This window comes from Leptonychotes weddellii, chromosome 12 (assembly GCF_054177405.1).
Source record: "Leptonychotes weddellii isolate Sample4059 chromosome 12, ASM5417740v2, whole genome shotgun sequence".
Taxonomy (NCBI): domain Eukaryota; kingdom Metazoa; phylum Chordata; class Mammalia; order Carnivora; family Phocidae; genus Leptonychotes; species Leptonychotes weddellii.
The window spans coordinates 19,346,755-19,370,481 of NC_138380.1; the positions used below are offsets into that span (position 1 = coordinate 19,346,755).

Below are 23,727 nucleotides of genomic sequence, written 5' to 3' on the forward strand. Positions count from 1 at the left end.
CAACTTAAAACTCAGTCTTCTGAGGGCATGCCTTCTTGGGTTTCTTTCTGGCATGGGAGACATTATTTTATTAGATTCTTGGAAGTGGACATTATAGTCACTAGAAAAAGCGTAATAATCACACTTTTTTTCCAGAGTCGTCTTGGTTAAGTCAATATGCATATGAGGTTTTATAGTATAAATCCCATTAAATCATTCTCAAGATAGCCCTTTTCTGACCTTTGATTGAAGGATATTTGCAGGAACCAAAACCATTTAGTTGTATTTTTTCTTCATCATGATAAGTGTACTTTTTAATTCCCATCCCCTGTTTCCTCCCTCCCCCATCCACCTCCCCCCTGGTGACCATCAGTTTGTTCTCTGTAGTTAAAAGTCTGTTTCTTGCTTTGTCTCTTTATCTCTTTTTCCTTTGCTCTTTTGTTTTGTTTCTTAAATTCCACATATGAGTGAGATCATATGGTATTTGTCTTTCTCTGACTTATTTCACTTAATATAATACTCTTTAGATCGATCCATGTTGTTGCAAATGGCAAGATTTCATTCTTTTTATGCCTGAGTAATATTCCATTGTGTGTGTGTGTGTGTGTGTATGCCAACTCTTCTTTATCCATTTATCTATGGATGGATACTTGGGCTGCTTCCATAATTTGGCTCTTGTAAATAATGCTGCAATAAACACAGGGGTGCTTTGAATTAGTGTTTTTGTATTTTTTGGCTAAATACCCAGTAATGTGATTACTGGGTCGTAGGGTGATTCTATTTTTAATTTTTTGAGGAACCTCCATGTTGTTTTCTACGGTGGCTGCACCAGTTTGCATTCCCACCAACAGTGCATGTGGGTTACTTTTTCTCTACATCTTTGCCAACACTTGTCTCTTGTGCAAAACCATTTAGTTTTCTATACAAGTATATATGCACATATTATGTTGGGAAGGATCTTGATACAGTGGGGCCTTTTCAGAGTGAAGTCTTATATAAAGACAAAATTCTTCCAGATTATAAACTTGTCTTCTGGGGAAAAAAAAAAAAGTGGAGATCATCAGGGAACTGGATAAAGGTGGAATGGATAGAGTGAGTCTTGTAAAGTTGGAATTTACACTAGGTTACTGGACTGCAGTCTGGTTTTGCTTGACGGTCAGACTTCCCTTATGGTGCCATATGCTGCCTGCCACGTTTGTGCCCCCATAGGTACAGTGGTGAAGTGGATGAGCTCAGCTTTCTCGTGGGTGCTTTGGACTAGGTGAGCCTGAGAATCTCCAAGTGAGAGGAAAACTAGGACATTACTTTTCGTTTATGGACCAGAGAACTAGTCCCTTTTTTTGTTGACCACCATTTGCCTATCAATAATTCTTTCATTCTTCCTTTTTCTATTACTACCACTTCAGAAGGTCCTGATTATCTGAAGATAACTGGTACCAGAAAACTAAGAGAATCAACTTGAAATGAATCAAACATTTAAAACAAACAGTAAAAAAGATTTAATAAGAGATTTTATTAGGACTAAGTCTTGGAAGAGTTAAAAAGATGGGTGGTTCAGTCATTAAGCATCTGCCTTCGGCTCAGGTGATGATCCCAGGGTCCTGGGATCGAGCCCCGCATCAGGCTCCCTGCTCTTTAGGAAGCCTACTTCTCCCTCTCTCACTCCCCCTGCTTGTGTTCCCTCTCTTGCCGTGTCTTTCTGTGTCAAATAAATAAATAAAATCTTAAAAAAAAAAAAGTTGAATCTAAGTTTGGTTTACATTATAGAACAGAAGTTTGGGATATGATACAACAGTATGTTATTTCTTTGAACAAAGATTGAATAGTGACTTCTGTGGCAGGATCATAAAGAGAATGATTTTGGTGTGAGTATTCACATTTTCCCAAGGGCCTCTTGTAGTCTTTGGATATACAGACCATTCCCTTGAAGAGTCTACCTCTCATGAGATCATCTCTGTTGACTTTGACTTCCTCTGTTGTTAACTGTTGAGCAAGTTAACTGTCACAAGTGAATTACACTGCATTTGCATTTGTATTCTGTGATACTTAGCAACCTAAAAAGTGAGCAGGAATAGATGCTGCGGCTGAGGACGAAGCATTAGGTGATCACTTTGTCAGTGTTTTTGTATTATGATGACCTGTGCTTTCTTATACAGCCTGGTCATTCCGGGGGCTTAGAGAATGATGACTCAAGTAATTAGGAAAAACACCCCCCCATATTATGTTACAGTTGAAACACTCATGGGGCGCCAGAATGGCGCAGTCGCTTAAGCATCTGACTCTTGGTTTGGGCTCAGGTCATGATCTCAGGGTCGTGGGATCCAGCCCATAGTCAAGTCAGGCTCTGCGCTCAGCGGGGAATCTGCTTGAGATTCTCTTTCTCCCTCTGCCCTTCCCCCCTGCACTTGTATATGCACACGCTCTCTCTAAATAAATAAATAAATCTTAAAAAACAAATAAAGCACTCAGTATGGCTTAGTAGGCTTGATTATCAACCACATGTAGGTTTGTATGTACTTTCCTGACACTTAACGAGGTCATGTAACAACGTTGGGTAAGTTATTCACAGAACCTCACGTTCTTGATACGTAATGTAGAGTAATAAAACCAACCTTTCAGAATGGCCATAGGACTTAGAGCCCATGTGTATAAAAAAAAAAAATACATAAAAGTCCTGGATGATACTTAGGGTGTGCAACTCAAGAAATGACCCCTGTTAGGGTTCCGGTTGCATTTGTGTGGTGCCTTCCAGTTTGTAGAAGACTTTGACATTTAATTCAAGCCGAAGAACTTAAATTCTAGCAAAATCACTAAAGATTTTTAAGGTGTGCAGTGATCTGAGGAAGCTAAATTTCAGAAAATCATATTTGGTGACTGTATACATGATGGATTATACCCTGTGATTTGATGGCCATTTTCTTCATGCTATCGATGGGAACACTGAGATCTAAGGAAATTGCACAGTTTTCTTGGGATCACCTGGTTTGTATCCGGCAGACCTGAACCCAGAACCCCATCTTCTCACTCTTTTATTGTGTTTTTCCGTCACATAGTTGCTCATTGGCAAGGGAACCATTACAAAGGCCATCATGCTGGTCCAGGAACAAAGTGATAAAGGTCTACCATGTTTTTTGGCAGTGGGAAAGGGAGGGGGAGGACATTGAAAATGGGTGCTGCTTATACTTGGCTCCATGAAGAAGGGAGTCAAAGGCGTCTGAACTTGTGAACCTGGCTGGATGGCCATACAACTGATTGAAGTAAAATAAGTAGAATGTGTTGGTTTTGTTGTTTCCTGGTGAGCTTAAAGGGACCTCCCTGTCCAGATGGAAATACATAGGATTCAAACTAGGAGAAAATGCCCATTCTGAAGAAATAAATTTGAGACTTTTAAATGCCGTAGAAGGAGCATTGAAACCATTGTACTATGTATAAGTATATGCACCTGGGCTTTGTGACATATTCCCAGTTCAAGACCGGGCCACACTGTTGCACTGTAAATCACCAACCCTTGTACCTTCATCAGCCGGAAGAGCTGTGCCCATAGATTCTTCTGCATTTGCGTGTTTGTTTTGTTGGATGGATCCTGCTGTGGCACCGAGAGACAGACTTTGCTGGGCCCTGTTTTGTAAACAAATCTGTTCGTGCACACTTTTCTTCTCTCATTGTGTGTGTGCAACTGGCTCTGCTTTTCTCTCTAGACACACGGAAGCCTAGGAATTTAGAAGCTTGTTTTCTTTTAGAAGTATGAAGGCATCAGAGAAAAATGTTGCACATGCATTCAAAATGTGCACATCTACCCTATATAAGGTTTTGAATCTTCATGATTTTAGCTCCAGACCAGGAACACTGCAAGTACATTGCAGCCCAGTGCACACACAATACCTCCAAGAGACACCCTTGAAGCTGCCACAAAACTATTGATTAAGCTCAGTAAATAAAGAATAGAGTTCATTCTGTGGGCCATAAATGGGATTAGTCACCCAAAACAGCAAAGTATAATTAACTGGTTTTCCAAGAAAAGATGATTCATCCCTTGCTTAGATTGGAACATGAACTTATAATATATATCCAAATGGTCACTTCCTACCTGTACTTTTTTGGCATGTTTCATTTAATATTCCAGCAAAGTTCAAGTTTTTATGACAGGAAGTATGTGAATGGTTATGATAGGAGCAAATAACATTTGACTTTATGATTGTAGTACAGGAAGTAGCTTTTCACGCCAAGTAAGTCTTTGGGGGAAAAAAAGTGCAGGCTTATAAATCTAACGTACATAGGTTTCCCAGAATCTTTGCTCTCTTAAGTGGAAATCACACCAGAATGTGGTCTTATTTTCTCTTCTCAACTTTTCTTGTCCACAAATGTCTTTGTTTTAGGAATAGGCATTTTCAGCATTTCAGTATGACGCAACATGATATGGAACCATTCAGAAAGTTCTACATGAATGTAATAGGGCCAGACTTTATAGAATATACAGCATGAAAAGCTTTGAAGACCCTGAATAGGAAATTTGTTTCCTTGAAGAGTAAATGACTAAATCATCATTCACCATCGAAGCAGAGGGGTCCCCCAACTTCTCTTACTCTGGTGGCCACATTCAGTGAGCATGTGGGAAAGACAATCTGATTAACATCAAAGAGTCTGTGTAGGAGCGAGTTTAAAGAAAAGAAAGAATTGGGTAGAACTTCAGTTATGTTCCTCATAGGCAGACCTTTAATGGAGGCTTTGTTTTTCCCCGACTTAAAATAACAATAACAATAACAATAATGGAAAGAAAAGTTTTTTTCCTCATCTTTCTCTTTTCTTCTTAAAGCCTGAGGAGCTTATAGTAAGAAGAAAGTTTGGAACTGGTGCTTGTTCTGAGAACCAGTATTACACACACGCACATCACATGAATGAATGGAGGCCAGTCAGTCAGATGAAAATGCCCGAGAAGTGTCTCATAGTTCTGCGTGCACCCCCATCCCCCGTGGCCTGTGACACAGCCCCACTCCCGGAGTTATTGGATGGAGATTCAAGCTTTAACCCTGTGATCATGAGCCTCCCTTAACCACACTGATTGAAAACGTTTTCTACATACCTTCTACCGCTAAAACTCAGTATCACAGATTTGATACGAAGCTGTTCTCAAAGAACACACAAATGTGTTAGAGTTAGCGGTACTTAGTTGTCATTAATTTCCTTTAAATTCTGCAGAGAAAATATTTGCATGTGGCGTGATGAAAAATCTGCCTCAAGGTATAGCTTTCAAGGTAGTTTCCTAAGTGCTGTGTTACTCCCCATGCACCCCAGCCTGGTGTGACTGGCAGACATGCCGATGGAAGGCTCCGCAGTGGAGTGGCCAAGGTCAGGCTCCCTGGTTTTGAATCCTGGCCTCACCACCTACTGATTGCCTGACCCTGGTCAAGTCCTTAAACTCCCCAGGGCTCAGTTTCCTTGTCTGTAGGCTGGGGATAGTAATGGAATTTGGGGTCGTGGTGAAAATTCAATGAGTAGGTCTGTGTCCAGCTCCTGGTGCTGTCTGAGCCAGCCCTGCCTGTCATTTTGCTCTTAGCACTGATGATTAAACTGGCTTAAAGAGGCTGGGTGATCTGGACCAGAGCAAAGCGTAGCCAAAGGAAGAGCTGAAACTCAAACATGAGCCCTCTGACTACCCACAGTCTGGTGCCCTTCCCACGTGAGACCACGCCCCCCCCTTTCTAGAAAAGTGCCACTGAAGAGTGCACTCCTTTGCATTGCTTAAAAGAAAACTTTGAGTCAAGTTGAATATAGAGAACATTTGTCGCAGGGTTTTATTTTGTTTGGGGAGAACGGGGGTGGGGGTGGGGGTGGGGGACAGCGGGCCCAGAGGTCTGAAGAGGGAACACAAATCTGTAAATTTACACCTGAGTCCTGTCCACGGCACAGCCTGCAGCAAGACCTGGACAGTCTCTGTAGTTCAGTCACGTTCAAAATACCCAACCTGAGAAGTCACCCTCTCAGCCCCCACAACGCACAGGATGTCCTAACCGGCAGCAGCTTCTTGGTGGTGGCCACATCTGTTGGGTTCGTGTTCTCTGTTTTGTCCCACCCCACCCCCACAAGCACGTATTTCATGATCTTTCTTCTGCATTGCTCTGCTTTTCCCTTCTCTTCTTTAAAACGTCTGCATTGGCCACGCAGGCGTAAGTGAGGAAATTAGGTATACTTAATATCTGAGTAGTTGTCAGGCCTCTAATCATTGCTTTTCCACTCACCAAGCTCAGGAGCAATAGGATTTTTTGAAATTGGAGATATTTAAAATTGCTCTCCCTATAATAGATAGGTTCTTGTTCTTTTGACATTTTATAGAATGTTCCTCTTGCCATTGACGGGGTTCATAAGGTCTTGGGAGTGAGGGCAGAGGGATGACTGTTGGTGTCGTGTTGTTGGTGTGAATTAAATTCTTAACACCAATTATCAATGCTGTTTTTAGTCACTCTCAATTCGAAGATTATATTCCTATCATGTGAGTGGTTCCCATACTGTTCTTTTGAAAATATCAGTTTGGCAAAGATTATAAAAACCTATCACACTGGTGAAAATTTCCTTCCATGGAATAAAATACAGATGGCTTTATTAAAACTTTTCACGTATATTCTTCATGTTTATCTTGTGCTTTCAAAGATGAGAAATAGAGGAGTCGGGGTAAAAGGGGCAGAGTGTTACCATGACAGAAATGAAGGGCCAAAAGCGCGTGGCACAGCTGTCTGTCCGCATTTGGTTCACTGGTCTTCAGTCTTCCGTTCACCCCGAGTGGAAGCTTCTATTTTTCTCCTCCGACCTTCAGGAGCTCCCCCTCCCACCATTGCCACCCAAGACAGAAGCACATTAACAGCCCGGACATGAAGGACAGGCTTTTTTTTTTTTTTTTTTTTTTTTAAAGCTCCTCTTCCAGCAGAATGTCTCCTAGTCCCCTCAGAAAATGAACTCTGTCACCACCGATACTCTCTAAGGTGGGATAAAAACAGTCCTTCTCAATTTGCCCAGTTGTTAAGAAATTCTGCTCTTCTCTGACATAAATGATCAGGTTTGGCCGACACCAAGACAAATACAAGAAGTCCTGTGTTTGCCCTTCGTATCCCGTTCTCAAAGGGTGCTCTGGTGGGAAAACCACACGGCCACCCCCGTGAATGTGACGGGAGTCCTATAAAGAACAATTTTGCTGCCCCCACCACACACAAATCTGAAAAACTTCTTGCTTCTCATGGACCCTGTGACTGGCACTCAGAGCCCTTGCCTTCAGTGTCTCAGCGAGCGCCCCGGGCCGGGGTGGGTGGGGGGAGACGATTTGCATGTTTGAAACTTGGGGACAAATGAAAAGAACTCTTTCTCTTTCCTTGAAGGGTTAATGCTCTAACCAGCTTCGGATTGGTTCACTTGAATCCTAAAATTACTTTTCTGGTCACGCGCACTGAAGGTCTAAGCATTTGTGAAATGTCTTCCCCCCCCCCCCCTTCTTCTTCTTTCTCCTGATGCTGTTCTCTTGGCTGTCTTAATTACACAGGAGTTGAGAAACCAAATTAAAATTAGGCGTGGCTGGTAAACAGTGATCACGTTGCATGCTTTTAGTTTTGCTTGTTGGGAGTTACTTCTCCCTGTGTTGCTTGCCTCCCCGCTTTTTTTTGTTGTTGTTCCAAAGGAAATATCATAAGCTCTTTTAGAAATACTCACAGGAAGTGAGTATCCATATGCTGGTGACTCGCCAGCGACTGAGCGTTGACAGGTGGAGAATACGGCTGCAGCCCTCCCAGATTTATTTGCACGTTTCCACCGGAGCAGAGGATTAATTCGGGGTGCATAGACCAGAGGGGTTTTTGTAAAGCGAGGGAAGTATAAGAGGAAATTGGTCATTGCGCATCATCTTGAGGGACGGTGATTCAGGGAGCTGGGATGGGGTCAGCAAGGCACGTGGCTCCTGTGTCTGAGGGTTCTGCTCACTGCTCGGAGGGCAGGCTGCCTTCTAAAAATGCATGCTCCCTCCACCACCAGCAGCGATTCTTTCACAGTGAATCACTTCCAGAAATGAATAGCCACAGTTTTTTTGGAATGAACGTTGTTGTGAAATCCCTCGCTTATAATGGCAGGTTTTCAGTTGGTGGTTTTATCAGAATTTCTCAAGATCAAAACGAAACCTCCTCTTTAAAAGGAAAGAAAGTACTCCCGATACAGAAAGCAAAAGTATTTCCAGTCTCCTAATGAAGAACTGTCACAGAATGTCTCTGTACCTGTATTTAGAGACACATGTCTGTGCATTTGCCTGAATGTGTGAGTTCTCAGAATTATGGATTCATTGCTGGTAGCTGGTGATTTCCAATGCAGAAGGTCGCTAACTACAAGAAATGTTCTATCCGGTGAGTAGGTGGTAGATTCCAATGATAATTGCTAAACCAGTGTTCATGGTCTTGAGTCGTGGATTCAAAAGACTGCTAGCAAGCTTTTAAATACTTCTGCTATAATTTATATGATTTAATGGATGGAACCACAGGACTCCCAGAAGCCTGTGAAGGGTTTTTCAGAATGTGGATTGATTGAATAATCATTGGATTTTTTGAGTATAGCAGTCCTTTTGAGGAGGAAAGGACGTTTTACAGAGGGAAGCAGTTTATGGGGGACTTTTTGAGGTACAGTTACTGCTCGTCTGTATTTAAAGTATCACTCTGTTGTCTTACGAGATAGAAGTAAATGCCTACACGGTCTCAACAGAGAAAAAGTAATGCCAACTCTTTTTTCAATGAAGAGACTTCATCCACATCTTCCTCTTGACTGGAATTTTGTCCCCTAAATATTCACAAGGAGGAACTGTCCTATTGAACAAGACTAACCTCCCGGCAGTACCTGTGACGGGTCTCACGTGGTGGGCTCTCCGTGGCTTACTGGCCACGCCTTTATCCAGGGGGCGCAGGGAAGGAGTGCACTCACTGGAAACAGTGAGCGCAGTTGAAGGAATTGTTCTCTCTCCCAAGTGGAGAAGTTGTTTGACCTACTGACTCATTTCATAGGAATTGGGAAAACAACCTAGTGTGGTTTTCATTGTTAGTCCTGGAAGATTCCAAAATCTGTGTGTCTGCGAATAAGAGGAGCTGGAGAAAGGTGGTGTTACCACTCGCCACCTCTGCTTGCCTGTTCTCCTAGTGGAATTCAATCCCTTCCTTCCAGGACAAGTCCCGCCTGCACTTCGGGATCCTTTGTGTCCTGCCCAGTGGTGAGTATGGATGACGGCAGTCTCTGATTTTCACCGGTTCTTGCTTCTAAATTTCCACGTGGCATTTTGTCAAAGGAATAAGCTTTTAAAGAGCATCTTTTCCTGACCCATTTATGCCACATTTCACATTTACCTGTAGAAAATACTCTGGATGTGGAGATAATCATAAAAGGTGGCATAACCTATAGGTGACAATAGAAGTTAAGAGCCAAGATATATTGATTTTTACAGCATATGGCCATGAAGGCAGTTTTGATTTTGACATACTCGTATTAAGTGTTTTTTGTGATGTTCTTTAAAACACAAGTATGGAAGATAACAGTACATTCTAGCTAAAATACTACAGTTACTAATAGTTGGGAGAGATACATGTTTTTGGTTAGGAACCTTTATGTGAAGAGAAACTTCTGATTCCTGATGTCTTGGTTTTAAATCAATGTTATCAAATAAGCTAAAGGTATCAAAAGAGGACAAAGAAAGTATATTGAACTTTGTGAGAAGCAGAAACTCACGTATTTGAAGTGCTTGAAGGGTTAGATTATTGCCTCTGTATTATTTTGTATATGCTGGATTTTTCACATCACACCCTTAAGTCATGTTCTCCGTTAATGCAAAAGTTGCTTAATGTATAATTATTGTAGAATTTCTCTTTCTCTTTGGAAATGGCAGAGTAGAGAGTTGAATCAATCATTCCGGCACTATTAGTTTACTGCTTTATTATGGCTGAGTGCCTTAGAGCTGAGGTTCTTAACCTATTCGGGGTGTTGGGGCCCTTTGAGATTATGATGGAAGCCATGAATCCTTTTGCCACATTCACACACAAACATTTGCCTGCATTTTCCAGAGCATCTGCAACTCAGTACGTCTCATCTGTGGCCCCCAGGTTAAGGACACCAGCCCAGAGCCAGACGTTACTGTGATTCTGCCGTTCTTGAGCTTCCCAGTTAACACTCAGATTTCAAAGAGGAGGCATCCAAGTCAGAAAGAAGACATTCTCTCTTTGCTAGCTGGGGGAGGGGGGGAGGAGCGGGGGGTGGGGGGGGCATGCTTAAAAAAAAGGAGGAAAGGTGGAGAAAATAGGTGACTAATATTAAATAAATAAAGCGAATGGATAATATTCTCAGAACCTCCAAACATATACCCCAGGATCCCTAAAATTTAACCATGAAATGTGTAGAGTGCCTCGTGAATTCTGGTAGAAACTTTTAAGACTCCCAGTTAACAGTTGGGGCGAGTTTTTCTCATACATAATGAAATCTCTTTTCTTTCTTTTTCCTTTTCTTTTGTGTATGCTACCAAATTAGATAGGACTGCAAATCATCCGAACTCCAGAAATAAAATTGAAAACAATTGTAACCAACTGGAGAATGATTCTCCATTAGCACAAGAAATCTGGTGGGGATAGATGGAAGGTAGTTGAGTTGAGTGCAGAAGTCCACCGTTTAGAAGAACTGTAGCCCTTACTGCCCATCAAGTACATCAGTACACTGTAAGGCTGTTGTGGAAAAAAATAGACATGAATCTTGGGTGTATTAACAGAAGTATGACATAAAAGGCTAAGTAAACAAGACTTGCATTAGTCACACTGATTGTTGTGTCCAACTTTAGTCACATTTGAAAAAAGATTTTGGGTAACTGTGAAGAGCAGATAGCCAAGGAACAGAAGTTGTATACCCTTCCAGCAAAAGATAAAGTGACTGAGAGTTTCCGTCTGAAAAAGGCTAAGGGATTTCTTGCTAATGGGCTTTGAGTAGTAAGCGTCTGATTTATCTTTATATCCCCGGTGGCTCACACACTGCCTTGCTTTCAGTAATTTGCAGTGCTTTAAGTGACCGTCCCGTGTGGGGACGTTGGTAACACTTTTTTGATAGGCTGGGCTGGAGCAAATGGATTCCAATAAAACCAAAGAGAAATTGTCAGGACATAAGGTCTATAATAAATAAACTTGCTAGTTAATGAATAGATCAGAAAGACAACCTCCATTGCCACAATGATCAAGTTAGATGAGTGGTGAGCTGGGGGAAGTGAGGAACTCTGGGGTTGAGATCTTTCCCAAGATGGGAATAGGTAACTGTCTGAGATGGTGGAAACATTTCTTAATTCATTCAACAAACACTGAGGGCCTGCTTTGCTGGTGCTCACATTCTGGGAGAGGAGGCCAAAACACAGATCACAGTGTACAGTTTAGTCCTGAGGTTTCATAAAATCAGCATGCTGTGGGACCTGCTAACACCTAGCCACCGTCCATGAGGCTTCCTGACGAAGGTGATGTGTGATACGACTCTGGCAGGACAGCCTTCAAGGAGTTAGCCAGGAGTTAGCCAGGCAGGGGAGGAAGCATTGTGTGGAGGCATTAGCCACAGAGGCTGTGAGCTCCAATGGGGGAGGGTATGGAAGAGGAACAGTGAGAGAAGGTGAAGCGGGAGGGGAGTCCCTGACAACAGGCCCAGGGCGCCACACCCTGGCTGCCTGAAGGTCTCTGTCCGGGAGGGTAAGGTGGCCAGACACACCTTAGAAAGGTGGCCCGGGCTGCAGGGAAGAGAATGAGTTGGGAGGAGAGGACCGGGCCAGGTCAGGCAAGGCAAGGGGACCAGACAGTGAGAGAGCTGGTTCAGCCAGAGCCCTCCAGTGGAGAAACGACGAGGATGCCCAGGGCAGCGGATTCAGGGGGGGTTAGTGAGTGGGAGAGGGGAGAGGAGAAGTAAGGACGGTGGCTGAGGTGATGAAGCGGTATCATTCACCACGAGATGAAATACGAGAGGAGAGGCAGGTCCGAGGGAAGATAAGGCAGCGTTTGGACGTGGCAGAGTGCCCACAGACAAGTGGGTGTGTAGGACACTGGGAAAGTTGGGAGAGTGGTGAGGTGGTTTGTATGGATTTGGACTCAGAGGTCCAGCTCAAAGTCATTATCTTACTGGTGGTCTTGACTTGTATGAGACCTGTTTCTAAAGCAGTGAATCACTCTTCCAGACTTTTTATATGGTATTTGTTATTTTTTTCTAACTTACGTGTAGTAAAACTTATTTAAAATACGAAGTGTAGTATAAAGAAGAAATATAAGTTATCTCTGATCCTATCACCCAAAGCTCTCTTAACATTTGTGTGTATTTCCCTTCAATATTTTCCTGTCACACAGAGTTTACAGAATTAGCATCATTCTCTGTAGGAACTTTTATATCCCATTTCTTAAATGAGCATTTTCTCCAAGTGCTTAAAAATGCTTTAAAAACATTTTTAACAGTGCAAAATTGGAGAGTGTTTAGTTAGCTTCCATTTTCTTTTCTTTAGAGAGAGAGAGTACGTGCGCGTGTGCAGGGGGAAGGGTAGAGGGAGAGGGAGACAAGCAGACTCTGCTGAGCAGGAGCCTCATGTGGGGCTCTGTCTCACGACCCTGAGATTATGACCTGAGCTGAAATCAAGAGTCAGATGCCTAATCAACTGAGCCACCCAGGCGCCAGGAGCTTCATTTTTATTTTTTTTTAAGATTTTATTTATTCATCTGAAAGGGAGCAAGAGAGAGCACAAGCAGAGGGAGAGGCAGAGGGAGAGGAAGAAGCAGACTCCCCACTGAGCTGGGAGCCCGACATGGGGCTCGATCCCAGGACCTGGAGATCATGATCTGAGCCAAAGGCAGATGCTTAACCATCTGAGCCACCCAGGCACCCCTTCCATTTTTTTAAAAAGCCAGTTTTACATTATAATAATTATCCTTTCAAATGCATGAATCCTGGATATTTTTCATTAAAGTATATTTAAATGATGTAACAATATTAGTATTGTAATATATTAATAAAACATTGATAATATATTAATATTAAATAATATATTTAAATAGATACTAATATGAATAGCTGGAAGTTTCTTGGAAATCAAACCTACAAATTAGAGAAAAACGGAATGAAAGAAATACTTCCTTAAAATAGATACCTTGCAGTGAGTTTATTAAGTTAAAGGAATTAAAACTTTTTATTTATTTATCTATTTATTTATTTTTCTCATTTTAAGTAGGCTCCACGCCCAACGTGGGGCTTGAACTCACAACCCTGAGATCAAGAGCTGAGCTGAGATCAAGAGTCACATGCTTAACCGCCTGAGCCACCCAGGCGCCCCTTGACAACTGTTTAATGGCTTCCCACTCTGTGCTCGGTACATGGCATTCTGTAGCTGCTTCCAGGAAAGGTTAACTTTTTCGTGTGTTTATTAATCCATTGTTTCTTTTTGTAAACTTCTGTTCATGTCCCTTATCAACTTTTCTATCACAGTGCAACTGTTCTTATAATTTATTTGAGGGGAGTGTGTTTGTGTGTGTGTGTATGTGTATGTGTGTGTGTGTGTTTAGTGATATTTGGGCAAATATTTTTCTCAGCTTCTTTGATTTTTTAATTTTGTTTATGATTCTTTCGAGACACAGAACATTTACATTCTGTTTGGTTAAATAAGTGATTTTTGTCTGTTTTTTCCTTTGTGACTCTCCTGTTAACATGGGCTTAGGAATGCCTTCCTGCCCAGAAGTTAGAAGATATTCTTCTGATTTTTTTTTTTAAAAAAAATTGCATTTTTTATATTAAACTCACCAAATTAGAAGTAAGGAAGGTGTAACGGCTTTTTTTTTTTTTTTCACATAGTCCCCCGGCATCCTGTATGAAGTCACTTGTCTTTCCCCAGTTAATTTTTAGTGCTTCCTTATTTCATACTTCAAGACCTTTCACCGTTCTATCTAACTGTAAGAGCCCATGAATTTTGGGGAATATTGGTACCTGAGTGGAGGGTGTGATAATACTTTTTTCCTGACATTATATTAAAAGTCTCAAGTGTACACAGTAAGATTGAAATAATTTTACAGTGAGCCCCCACCTATACACCAGCTGGATTCTACAATTAATATTTTAACCATTTTTTCCCTTTGTCACTTACCTATTCATGTGACGGTTTTTAAAACTTCTGAATCATGATTTGATTTCAGGTGGACTGTCAAAGATGTTTTCTTTCATTCCGTTTTTTCTCTATAATTTGTAGGTTTGAATTCCAAGAAACTTCCAGCTATTCATATTAGTACGGTAAAATAGTGAATATGAGAATAAATACCAAGAGAAGCTGCTTTCCAAGATATGTTTTGGTCCCCTAATTTTATGAATATGGTTTGATTTTTAAGGCTTATGATTATTATTCACATACGATGAATTTGTTTTTCAAACATAACCCCCTCTTAAGGGCCCCATCCTCCCATATGCAGTAGACTTGGGGCTTTCTGTTCTTTTGGTTGGAGCTGAAGAGTACATTTAGGAGAGGACTAGAAGGGCACACAGTAGGCACCGAGATGCTTGTAGAAGTCTGGTGAGTGGGCCTTGTCCGAGCCAGCAAGGGGACTGCCTGGACGCAGCAGGCTTTGAAAGAAAACTTTTGCCAGAGTCGGGTCACCTTCCCAAGTGGCCACCATCAGGCTCTGCCGTGGGAGCCCTTAGCATAAAGACTGCTCTGCCCAGGGCAACCTTTCACCCCAGACTTTCCCTACTGATGTTTGGCATTGAGTGTCCCTGGCTCACGGTGAGTGATTAGGTCAAACCCTATGTCAGGGAGCTTAATCACCTCTCCCAGCCTAATTGATGAGCTCCCTAAATTCCCATGAGTTTTCGAGGCTGGATAGCATCCCAGCCTTCCACATCTGGCTCTTAGCGTAGCGTAAACCTGGCTGAACGGAAAATGCACAGCCTGATGAAAAGACTCGCCTTTGGCCACCACTAGACATTAATGGTGGTTTATATTTTGTATACTGTTTTTTTTCACCATCTGAGCCTCAATTTCCTGTTTGTAAAATAAGCTGATTTTATTAGATCATATAGAACATTTTTTTCTTTATTCAAAATCTGTGATTTTAATCTAGAACGTTGAATATAGGTCAGTATCCACCCTTTCTCAGAAATCTGGGAAGACTTTTTCTTTTTTCAGTTTCTCTGAATAATACTTTCCAGCGTAGGACTACTGATGAAGTTCTCCAGACCCTGGGTCTAGGGCTAGAATGTTAAAGCCCTTAGCTCCTGTGCAAGGGATGAGGGGCATTCCTGAGATCATTCAGAGGAAGCCTTACTCACAGGAAGCTGATTCGCTGACTAGCTCTTACTGAGCACGTTCCCCCTTGACCTCCAGGAGACTCACTCTGTGGTGGCCCAGTGACACCTTTGTTCTAAATTCCCTGCTCTTAGTGAGCAATGCTGTGGGGTTTTAGAAGTCTAGCCAACTTAAATGCTTAGGCATTTAAGGATAGAAAAAATTTAATTTAACAGAACCTAAATTGGCATTCTTGTAACATCCGTATTCAAAAGAGGCATCCTCTTTAAGTGAATGATCTTCTTTTCTTTCAAGATTTTATTTATTTATTTTACAGAGAGAGAGAGAGAGCACACAAGCAGAGGGAGCAGTAGGGGGAGAGAGAGAAGCAGGGAGCCTGATGCGGGACTCGATCCCAGGACTTGGGATCATGACCTGAGCCAAAGGCAGACACTTAACCGACTGAGCCACCCAGGCGCCCGAGTGAATGATTTTCAGAAAAACAATGAAATAAGCTGCGTTTTTCTCTTGCCGCTGTCCCCTTTCAAGTGTTTGTGCTCCAGCAAGAGTCAGCTTGTTGCTTCCCAAACCTGCCGAGCCATTTCCTGTTACCCTGTCTTTGAGAAGCAGCTCCCCCACATCCTTCCTCGTGCCCCCCTCTCTGGCCCAGAGGGAGCCCCACCATGCTCCCCGCTCCCAGCCCAGGGCTACCTTTCACACTGCAGATACGCCAGTGCTAGGGTTTGAATTTCTTTGGTGTTCCTGAATTTGACAGAAGCAAGGGAGGGTAGTTGGAAAGCGCTCCTGTAACCTGTTATTTTCCTTACAGTTAAAATGTGAGGAAGACTAACTCTTCCCACCAGTCACTACCATGCTGTGCATCAGGTTTCTGAATCATCTCCTCAGTCCACAGCTCATTTTAAAATTTCGCTTCCAGGCTAGATCTGCAGGAAATAAGATTGTGAGATCATAAATGCTAGAGTGGGTATGAAGTTAATTTACCAGATCCCAGAATGTTAGCCCTGGGAGTCCAGAGGAGGCCGCTTCACAAGTGAGATCCGCCTGTATGGAACCTGGTATCTGCAAAGGTGTAAACATGCCAAAAATATAAATAACTCTAAGATGAGTTTAAATTAAAACATAAAGTTTGGATATATTTACAGGCAGTGGGATTACTTAACAGGTTAGGAAGGAAAACATGAGATATTTGAGGTACATCCTTGAACTTCTAAGGTAGCTACCTTGAAGAGAAAGCTTGAAGGAAACGCACCATGGTGTTACTCTGAAGGATTTTTTAAAAAGTCAGCACAGGGCCCAGAAACAGTGTTTTGGATAGATGAGGAGTATTTTCCAGTATAACGTTCCTCATGGGCTGATTGAACCGTGAGCCTTCTCCTGTGAAGCCGAAGGATCCCTCTTCTTATGAGAGAGTGTCCGTTAGCTCTGCCCGAATCTGTACCGACCGTGACTGACCCAGAAGGCCGGGTCACTGCGGTTGCATTTCCTGTGGCACCCATGTTCTGGGGTCAGGGTTAACAGGGATCATTCATCTCCATGTTCAGGTCTGCACTTTTTCACTCACATCAGCTGTAGGTGAGAGTAGACCTGCCCCAACCCAGGAGACTCGCGATGACACAGGAACGACTGTAGCTAGCTAGCACTGTCGAGTGCAAAGAGCTGAGCACCGTGTGTCTGTTTTAATAAGCAATCCTGTTAGGCAGGTGCTATCATCATACCCACTTTTCTGATGGAAAACTAAGGCTCCGAGAAGTTGAGTCATCTCTCCCAAGATTATGCAGCGAGTATGTGGGGGAGCCGGGGTTCAGATCACAGCAGTCTGGCTCCTGAGCCCAAGTTTTTAAAATGATTCCTATTTTGGAGGCATTTTTATCCTTTGGGGCCACTCAATTTCATGGAGTCAGTTCTCTTTTGTGGTGCATCTCCCAAACCTAGGCATTCTGGCACCGTACCTTGCCTGGATCACCTGGTACAGCTTGTTATGAATGGTGCACATAAGCAGAGCCCACCCCCACGGCTCCGGCAAACGTGCTGCTGGTTATTAGAGAGTATGTCCAAAAAAGGTACTTAACAAAGCGGCTATCCCAACTACTGAACAAACCAACTTGTGTGGCCCGTGATGGAATCCCTTTTCTTTTATTTTTGAAAATGAATAGAAGCTTGTTAATGTTGTGCCTTCCAGTAAGTTCAGGCCCACTGTCAGGACCCCAAAATCTGTTGTCTTGTGATATTCTTGTTGCTGAGCTACCGAGTGCCTCATCCGGGAAAGCTGCTTTTCCACCATGTGACACAAAGGCCCTTCATGCTCTACCCTCATCTCTTGACACTCCCCCCATCTTTACCCCTCTTCAGTGGTCTCTGGACTGGCCAGATGAAGCTGGTCATGCTGCCCTTTGCATGGAAGCTCTTTATTTTGCTCTCTTTCTAGCCAACCACTCTTGTTCCTTTCAGATGAACCCTCCTCCAGTTAGCCTCCCCTGACCGCTCAGGACCTGGTCAGGTGCGCCTGCGTGCTTCCATAGCACCCTCTGCTTACCCTTTGTGCACGTACATGTGGGGCTCTAACTTCCTTTTTCTAGCCCGCGTTGGTACTGCTTACTTTTGGATAAACACCCTGACCCAGAAGACAGTGCCTGACAATGCCAGAAATTCAACAAGTGTTTGAATGAGAGAGAGGTAGAAATGACATACTTGGTGACAAAGGGGACTAATGCATGCAGTGTCTAATATTTGCAGATTATAAGGTGCTTTCATATACATTACATTCCTGAATCCTTACAGCAACTGTGGGGAGTAGATTTCTCAATCCTCATTGTACTAGGCTGGAAACATCGCTTGCCCTGGTGTGTATATATGGTTAGTACAGTAGAGCCCGCTTATCTGCTGGGGGGACGTGCGCCAGGACCCCCAGGGGATGCCTGAAATCGCAGGTAGTGCCAGATTCTATAAATAACTGTTTTTTCCTATACATACATACATATGATAAAGTTTAATTTATAAATTAGGCTCAGTAAGAGATTGACAACCATAACTAATAATAAAGTAGGATAATTATAATAATATACTGTAGTAGAAGTTATATCAATGTTGGTCTTTCTCTGAAAATATCTTACCATGCTGTATGTACTCACCCTTCTTGCAATGATGTGAGATGATAAAATGCATTTGTGGTGAGACGCAGGGAGGTGAATGACGTAAGCACTGTGATGTAGCCTTCCGCTATCACTGACCTTGTGATGATAAGTCAGAAGGAAGATCATCAGCTTCCAGACTGTGGGTGACCACAGGTGACTGAGACCCGAGATCATGGGTAGCTGGAAAGTGAAACTGTGGATAAGGGTGGGGACAACTGGATTTGAGCTTAGGTCTTCTGACCCCAGATCTTGTGCTCTAATGTCTGTGTGAATATTACCTCTAGGTTAAAACAAGTGTTAGAATCTGTAACAAAAGCAGTGTCATCCTTGGGGCACCTGGGTGACTCAGTTGGTTAAGGGTCTGCCTTCGGCTCAGGTCATGATCTTCAGGTCCTGGGATGGAGCCCCAAGTCGGGCTCCGGGGAGTCATCTTCTCTCTCTGCACCTCCTCCTGCTGTCGCTCGCACTCTCTCCCTCTCTCTAATAAATAAAAATCTTAAAAAAAAAAAAGCAGTGTCATTCTTGTCCTAACCAACAAGATCCAGAGGGAGAATCGACAGACTCTCCCTTTCCCCCCTTGGCATCTTCCTACCTCCCACGAGTTCCCAGTGAGAGCCTTACACTGACATGTGATGGATTCTTTCCAAGTTTCAAGGTGCTGACAGTGAATCTCTTGTTTGGATTTGGCCCAGGCTGGCTGCAGCCCTTCTCTCATTGGGGTTTGAGCTTTTTGGAAAAGTGGAGGGCTGAAGGAGTTCAGGTGAAGTCCCTGAGCATGTTGACTACGTAAGCTCGTGGTGTGTTGGGGAGTGAGAAGTGAGTTGGGTGGGAGGGGTGTGTGCCCACACAGCGAGAAAGTGAGCAAGAGGATGTGAGTCGGGGGCTGATAGGGTTGGCAAGGAAGAGGCTGTAGAAGCTGCTGGCTGGAGGGGCCGTGTAATTAAACAGTTGAACAGATCTTAATAACAGACTGGGGTGTTCTCCACAGGCCTGCAGGGGAGCAGAGTGGAAGCAAGTGAGCTGGCAGCATCTTTGGACACACAGAGCTAGATGGGAATGACTTACCTGGGATGCAGGCCTGCGTCATTCCCACAAGTAGGTAGCCCCAAGGAATAGGGCACAATCAGAGGAGGGAGAAAGAGAGATTGGGGGCAGCATTTCCTAAGCTGCAAAATTCAGGATTTCATCTTCAGCCCTGCTCTGGTCTAGGTCCTCCCGGCACTGTGGCCAAGGGAGGAATTTTTAATTTCATAGAGAAGTTAATTTTGCCACCACCGTAGAACATTAGGCCAAGTTCACAAATCCTTTCAGTGATTGTTTGGGAGTGCCAGTTATGAACTTCTCCTTTTACACCTGGTTATTTGCAGTCAGAAGATATACCAGCATTTATTACGGTTTTATTGGGTGAAGGGGGGGCAGGTCAGGAACAGACGGAGTTGTGGTTAGAGGGACTTCCTCTAGGTCATTCAGAGATCAGAGCAACTCAGGGAGGTCACAGGAGGTTCGTGTCATTGTTCATTCACTCATCAAGCTTTCGTGAGCATCCGCTGTGGGCCAGGGTCTGGTTGGCACTAGGATGATGATGATGGTGGTGGGGATTAAAAAAACAAGCATGGTCTCTGTCCCATCATGGAAGCTAAGTAAGTGCACAGAAGAGCAGTCCAACAAAAAAATTAAATTTAAAAACTCAGGCTACATGCTGTGAGGGAAAAGGTGCATTATTTTTTTTTTTAAGATTTTATTTATTTGAGAGAGAGAATGAGATAGAGCATGAGAGGGGGGAGGGTCAGAGGGAGAAGCAGACTCCCTGCTGAGCAGGGAGCCCCATGCGGGGACTCGATCCCGGGACTCCAGCATCATGACCTGAACCGAAGGCAGTCACTTAACCAACTGAGCCACCCAGGTGCCCCGAAAAGGTGCTTTAAGATGAAAGGGGGGCTCCCTTTTGAGTGATTTTCTGAGGAGGTAATTTCTAAGGTGGGAGCCAAAGGTTGAGAAAGGATTGTGTGGGTGGAGGATTTGGGGGTGAAGTTCCCAAGCATAGAAAACAGGCACTTAAATTTAAAAGGCTCTGCAGGGGCAGGGGGGCGTGTTTGGCCTTTGGGGATCAAGAAGAAGGTACGTGTGGCCCAGGATGAGGGTTGGAGGGGCAAGCAGGTACAGCTCCTCAGAGGCCTTCCGTTTGGTCTGCCCCTGCTCTGGAAGGCATCCATCTCAGAAGTGTCTTGGAGTCTCTTCATAACCTCTGTAAGTGTCCCCAGCCCAGGGCATCCCCCAGGCTCTTTTAGGAAAGCTCTCCTCCCCAAGAGACTGCCTGACACTTTCCTCTCCTGTTAACGTCACTTGTCAGGGGGAATAAGGACATAATAGAGCAGATTTTAGTGAACTTGAAACCAGGAATCATTTCAGGTGCTAAAAAACATGAAAAATAGGCCCAAAGCACTATAAAATGACTTTAAATGGATGGGGTTAGCTCCGCCGTGGGTCCCACACGCAGGTCTTGTGAACTAAAGAACTGGGTGGTGAACACAGCAAGGCAATAGGAGTAAAAAACACAATCTTGGTTCTTCTGAAAAGTGAACCCTGCGGAGTTTCCCCCCGCCCCTGCAGTTCTGGGGAAGGTCATCCACTGAATTCAGTGAACCTGCTTCCTCAGGGACCGTCATCGGGCCCCCTTTCTAATTTTAAACTTCCGCAAGTTTGGGGATCCCAAGTGAGCATCCGGGTGGCCTTGGGGCCTGCCTGCCTCACGAGCCCCTCGCCCCTCTCCTGCTGAGGTGCTGTCCCCATCCCCAGGGCCTCCCTTCCACCTGCGACCTCCCCACCCCCCACACCTGTGACACCAGGGGACAGGCCTGGGAGCAAGCCTACCTCTCCTTCGCTCTTTCCCTGTGTGCCCTGTGAACCACCTCTGCCCCTAGTTTAAAAGAAATGAACTTTGAACTTGGGGGTGGGGTGGGGGCTAGAAGGAGGAGAGCATTGGAAAGTGTTGTGTAAACACTGTGGTTCTGATCTTTCTAATCTTTTACTACCTGTAGGGACAGGTGGATGCCGCCAAGGTGCTGGCAGGAGAAGCTGATTTTTTCAAGGCTGTGGGTTATGCAATAGAGCAGGGTATCTTTAAAGCTGCAGGAGGAGGTCAGAGCAGCTTGTCCACAGGCGTATTACGCACAAGTTTCCCTTTATAAGGTCTAATTTGCTTGAGTATCGTTAGGAACTGCGGTGCCAACATGTAGCTGGATCTCTGGAGTGAGCTGTTACCGCCAGTCGGGAGTGAAAGTAATCCATCCTTTTTTTTTCTCCCCCCCTTAAAAAAAATACTCTACTTTCCAAGTTTTCTCGAGGTGCCGGTCTGAAGCGGTTCTCTCCAGCAGCTGTTTCTGAGTGCGATGTTGCCATATCGTAATCTGTAACCTCGTGCTCCCGTCTGAGAATATTCTCTCTCTGTCCACAGAAGTGGAGGTAGACGGCGGTTTAGCAGGTTCTGTGGACCAGGCGGTGCTGAGCTTGCGTCTGGGACAGTGACCAGACAGATGAAAGGAGAAGTCAGAGATATTTTTAGCACATCAGGGCTGCTTGGAAACCCTGGTTCCCGCCAGCCGCCCCCCACCAAGTCATTCCAGCAGGGTGTTCGGCGGTGAGTGCATCTGCTCTAATTTCGTATGTAGCGCATTTCGCTTCCATATTATGCTTCAGAATATTCATGAGGGCTGGTGGGTTGCTGACTTGACAAAGAGTAGCTTTGAAACCCACGTTATGGGCTTGGTTTTTAGGGTCCTCGGTGCAGCCCGAAGGTATGATGTTATTGCAGAGGGCCTCCCGGGGGGGTGAAGGAGTCCCGTGTCCCACTGTGGCCGGGGGACCCCTCCTCTGCCTCAGAAGTGTGGTTTTTCCCTGGAAGTTGGGGCCTGAGGACATGGTTCGCTCTATTTCTTTTCCTGTGAAGTGATTCAAGCAGGCGTTGCGGTTCTGACGTGGAGAACAATGTGACCTCTGCTGTGAGTTTCTTCTAACTTTCTGTGTGCTGATCTAAACCACTGGCAATGTTGAATCAACTAAAAACTTCAGTGAGGTGATAAATCACGTCCAAGGTGCGGGAAGTTGACGGAAGGGATCCTGTCTGGGGTGGAGGGGCCCTCCCCAGAATCACTTTGAAGAACTGAAGGGCTTTTGTGTGTGACAAGAAAAGTGTGAGCTGAGTTCCGTACAAGGGAAAGCTTCTCCCGGTGAGCCTCTGCCTGGCCAGTCAGAGTTCCGATTGAGGCCCCATCTGCCTCTCCTGGCCGTTGAGCATAGAAGAGAGGACATGTGGAGGAAGCGCTGACTGGGGTGGGATTAGGAGGCCAGAGTCTGGCCTCTTCCCTCTGACTCCCCACGTCCATCCTGCCCGGGGTGGTTCTGCAGGGTGCCTGGGCTCTCTCCCTCCCCGCTGATGAGATGAGGCCCCAGATAGCACGCAGGCTCTGAAGTCAGGCCACTGGGTCCGAATCCCAGCTCCACCACTTACTCGCCGTGTGGCTTTGGCACATGAAGTTACTTAATGTCTCCGTGTCTCCGTTTCCTCATCCATGAAATGGGAATGGTCATAGTCCCCACCTCACAGGGCCGCTGGCCGGACTTTGAATGGGCAGTAAGTGAAATGCCTGGAAGGCAAAGTGACATGACGCTCCGGGTGACTGAAGCTATTGCTCTTCCTCCCGGACAGTGAGTGACCAGGGTGTTCACAGGAGAGCCCATCAGGGCGAGTGGTGGACCAGGGAAGCTGAGGGGCAGGCAGGCGCCCAGGGCCCTCCGGGCCGTGGAGCAGCACTCAGGCTGGCACCTCCCTGTGTGCCCCCCGCCCCGCCCCGAGGCCTAGACTGCAGCCCACCGCAGCAGAGTCGCGCTCAGTCCCATCCGGGAGCGCGCCCCAGCTCGGCCCTCAGATAACCTCCACGCCGTGGAGACAAGGGGCCTCGGGTAGGCCGTGATCATGGATGTGGACACGGTGCCCCCCACGCTTGCTGGGGTCCCCCAGGTGGCATTCACCGGTTTTCCTGCGCTTTCGAGGGTCCGTGTCAGACTTAGTCATGGCAGCCAAGCTCTTTACTAGCTGGTTCTCCTGGATGAAAACCCTTTCATGGAGACTTTGTTCTCAACCTGCACTGTTTAGACTCTCAGCACGCTTCTCTGAGGGCTCAGCTGGCCACCCTCACAATAGCCCCACTGAGAGGGAAGAAGGACATTAGTTTTTATGCTGCTTCCCCCCAAATCGGTTGATACTTCACGGCTTCTGCCGTGAAAGGTTTACAGAGGGAGGAGAAGTGTGTTTGTGGGGCAAGCTTACAA

At 44.8% G+C, this 23,727-nt stretch overlaps 2 protein-coding genes across 2 annotated transcripts in view; both read left to right on the plus strand.

Moving 5' to 3' along the window:
* COPG2 (coat protein complex I subunit gamma 2) overlaps positions 1 to 23,727 on the plus strand; it is a 273,829-nt gene that overhangs the window by 27,579 nt on the left and 222,523 nt on the right. The window lies entirely within an intron of this gene.
* Positions 5,359 to 23,727, plus strand: part of LOC145716372 (uncharacterized) — a 40,512-nt gene continuing 22,143 nt past the window's right edge. The window contains exon 1 of the mRNA XM_081799652.1: positions 5,359 to 8,351. Coding sequence (XP_081655778.1) covers positions 8,314 to 8,351 — 38 coding nt within the window. The 5' untranslated portion in view covers positions 5,359 to 8,313. The remainder of the gene's footprint in view (positions 8,352 to 23,727) is intronic.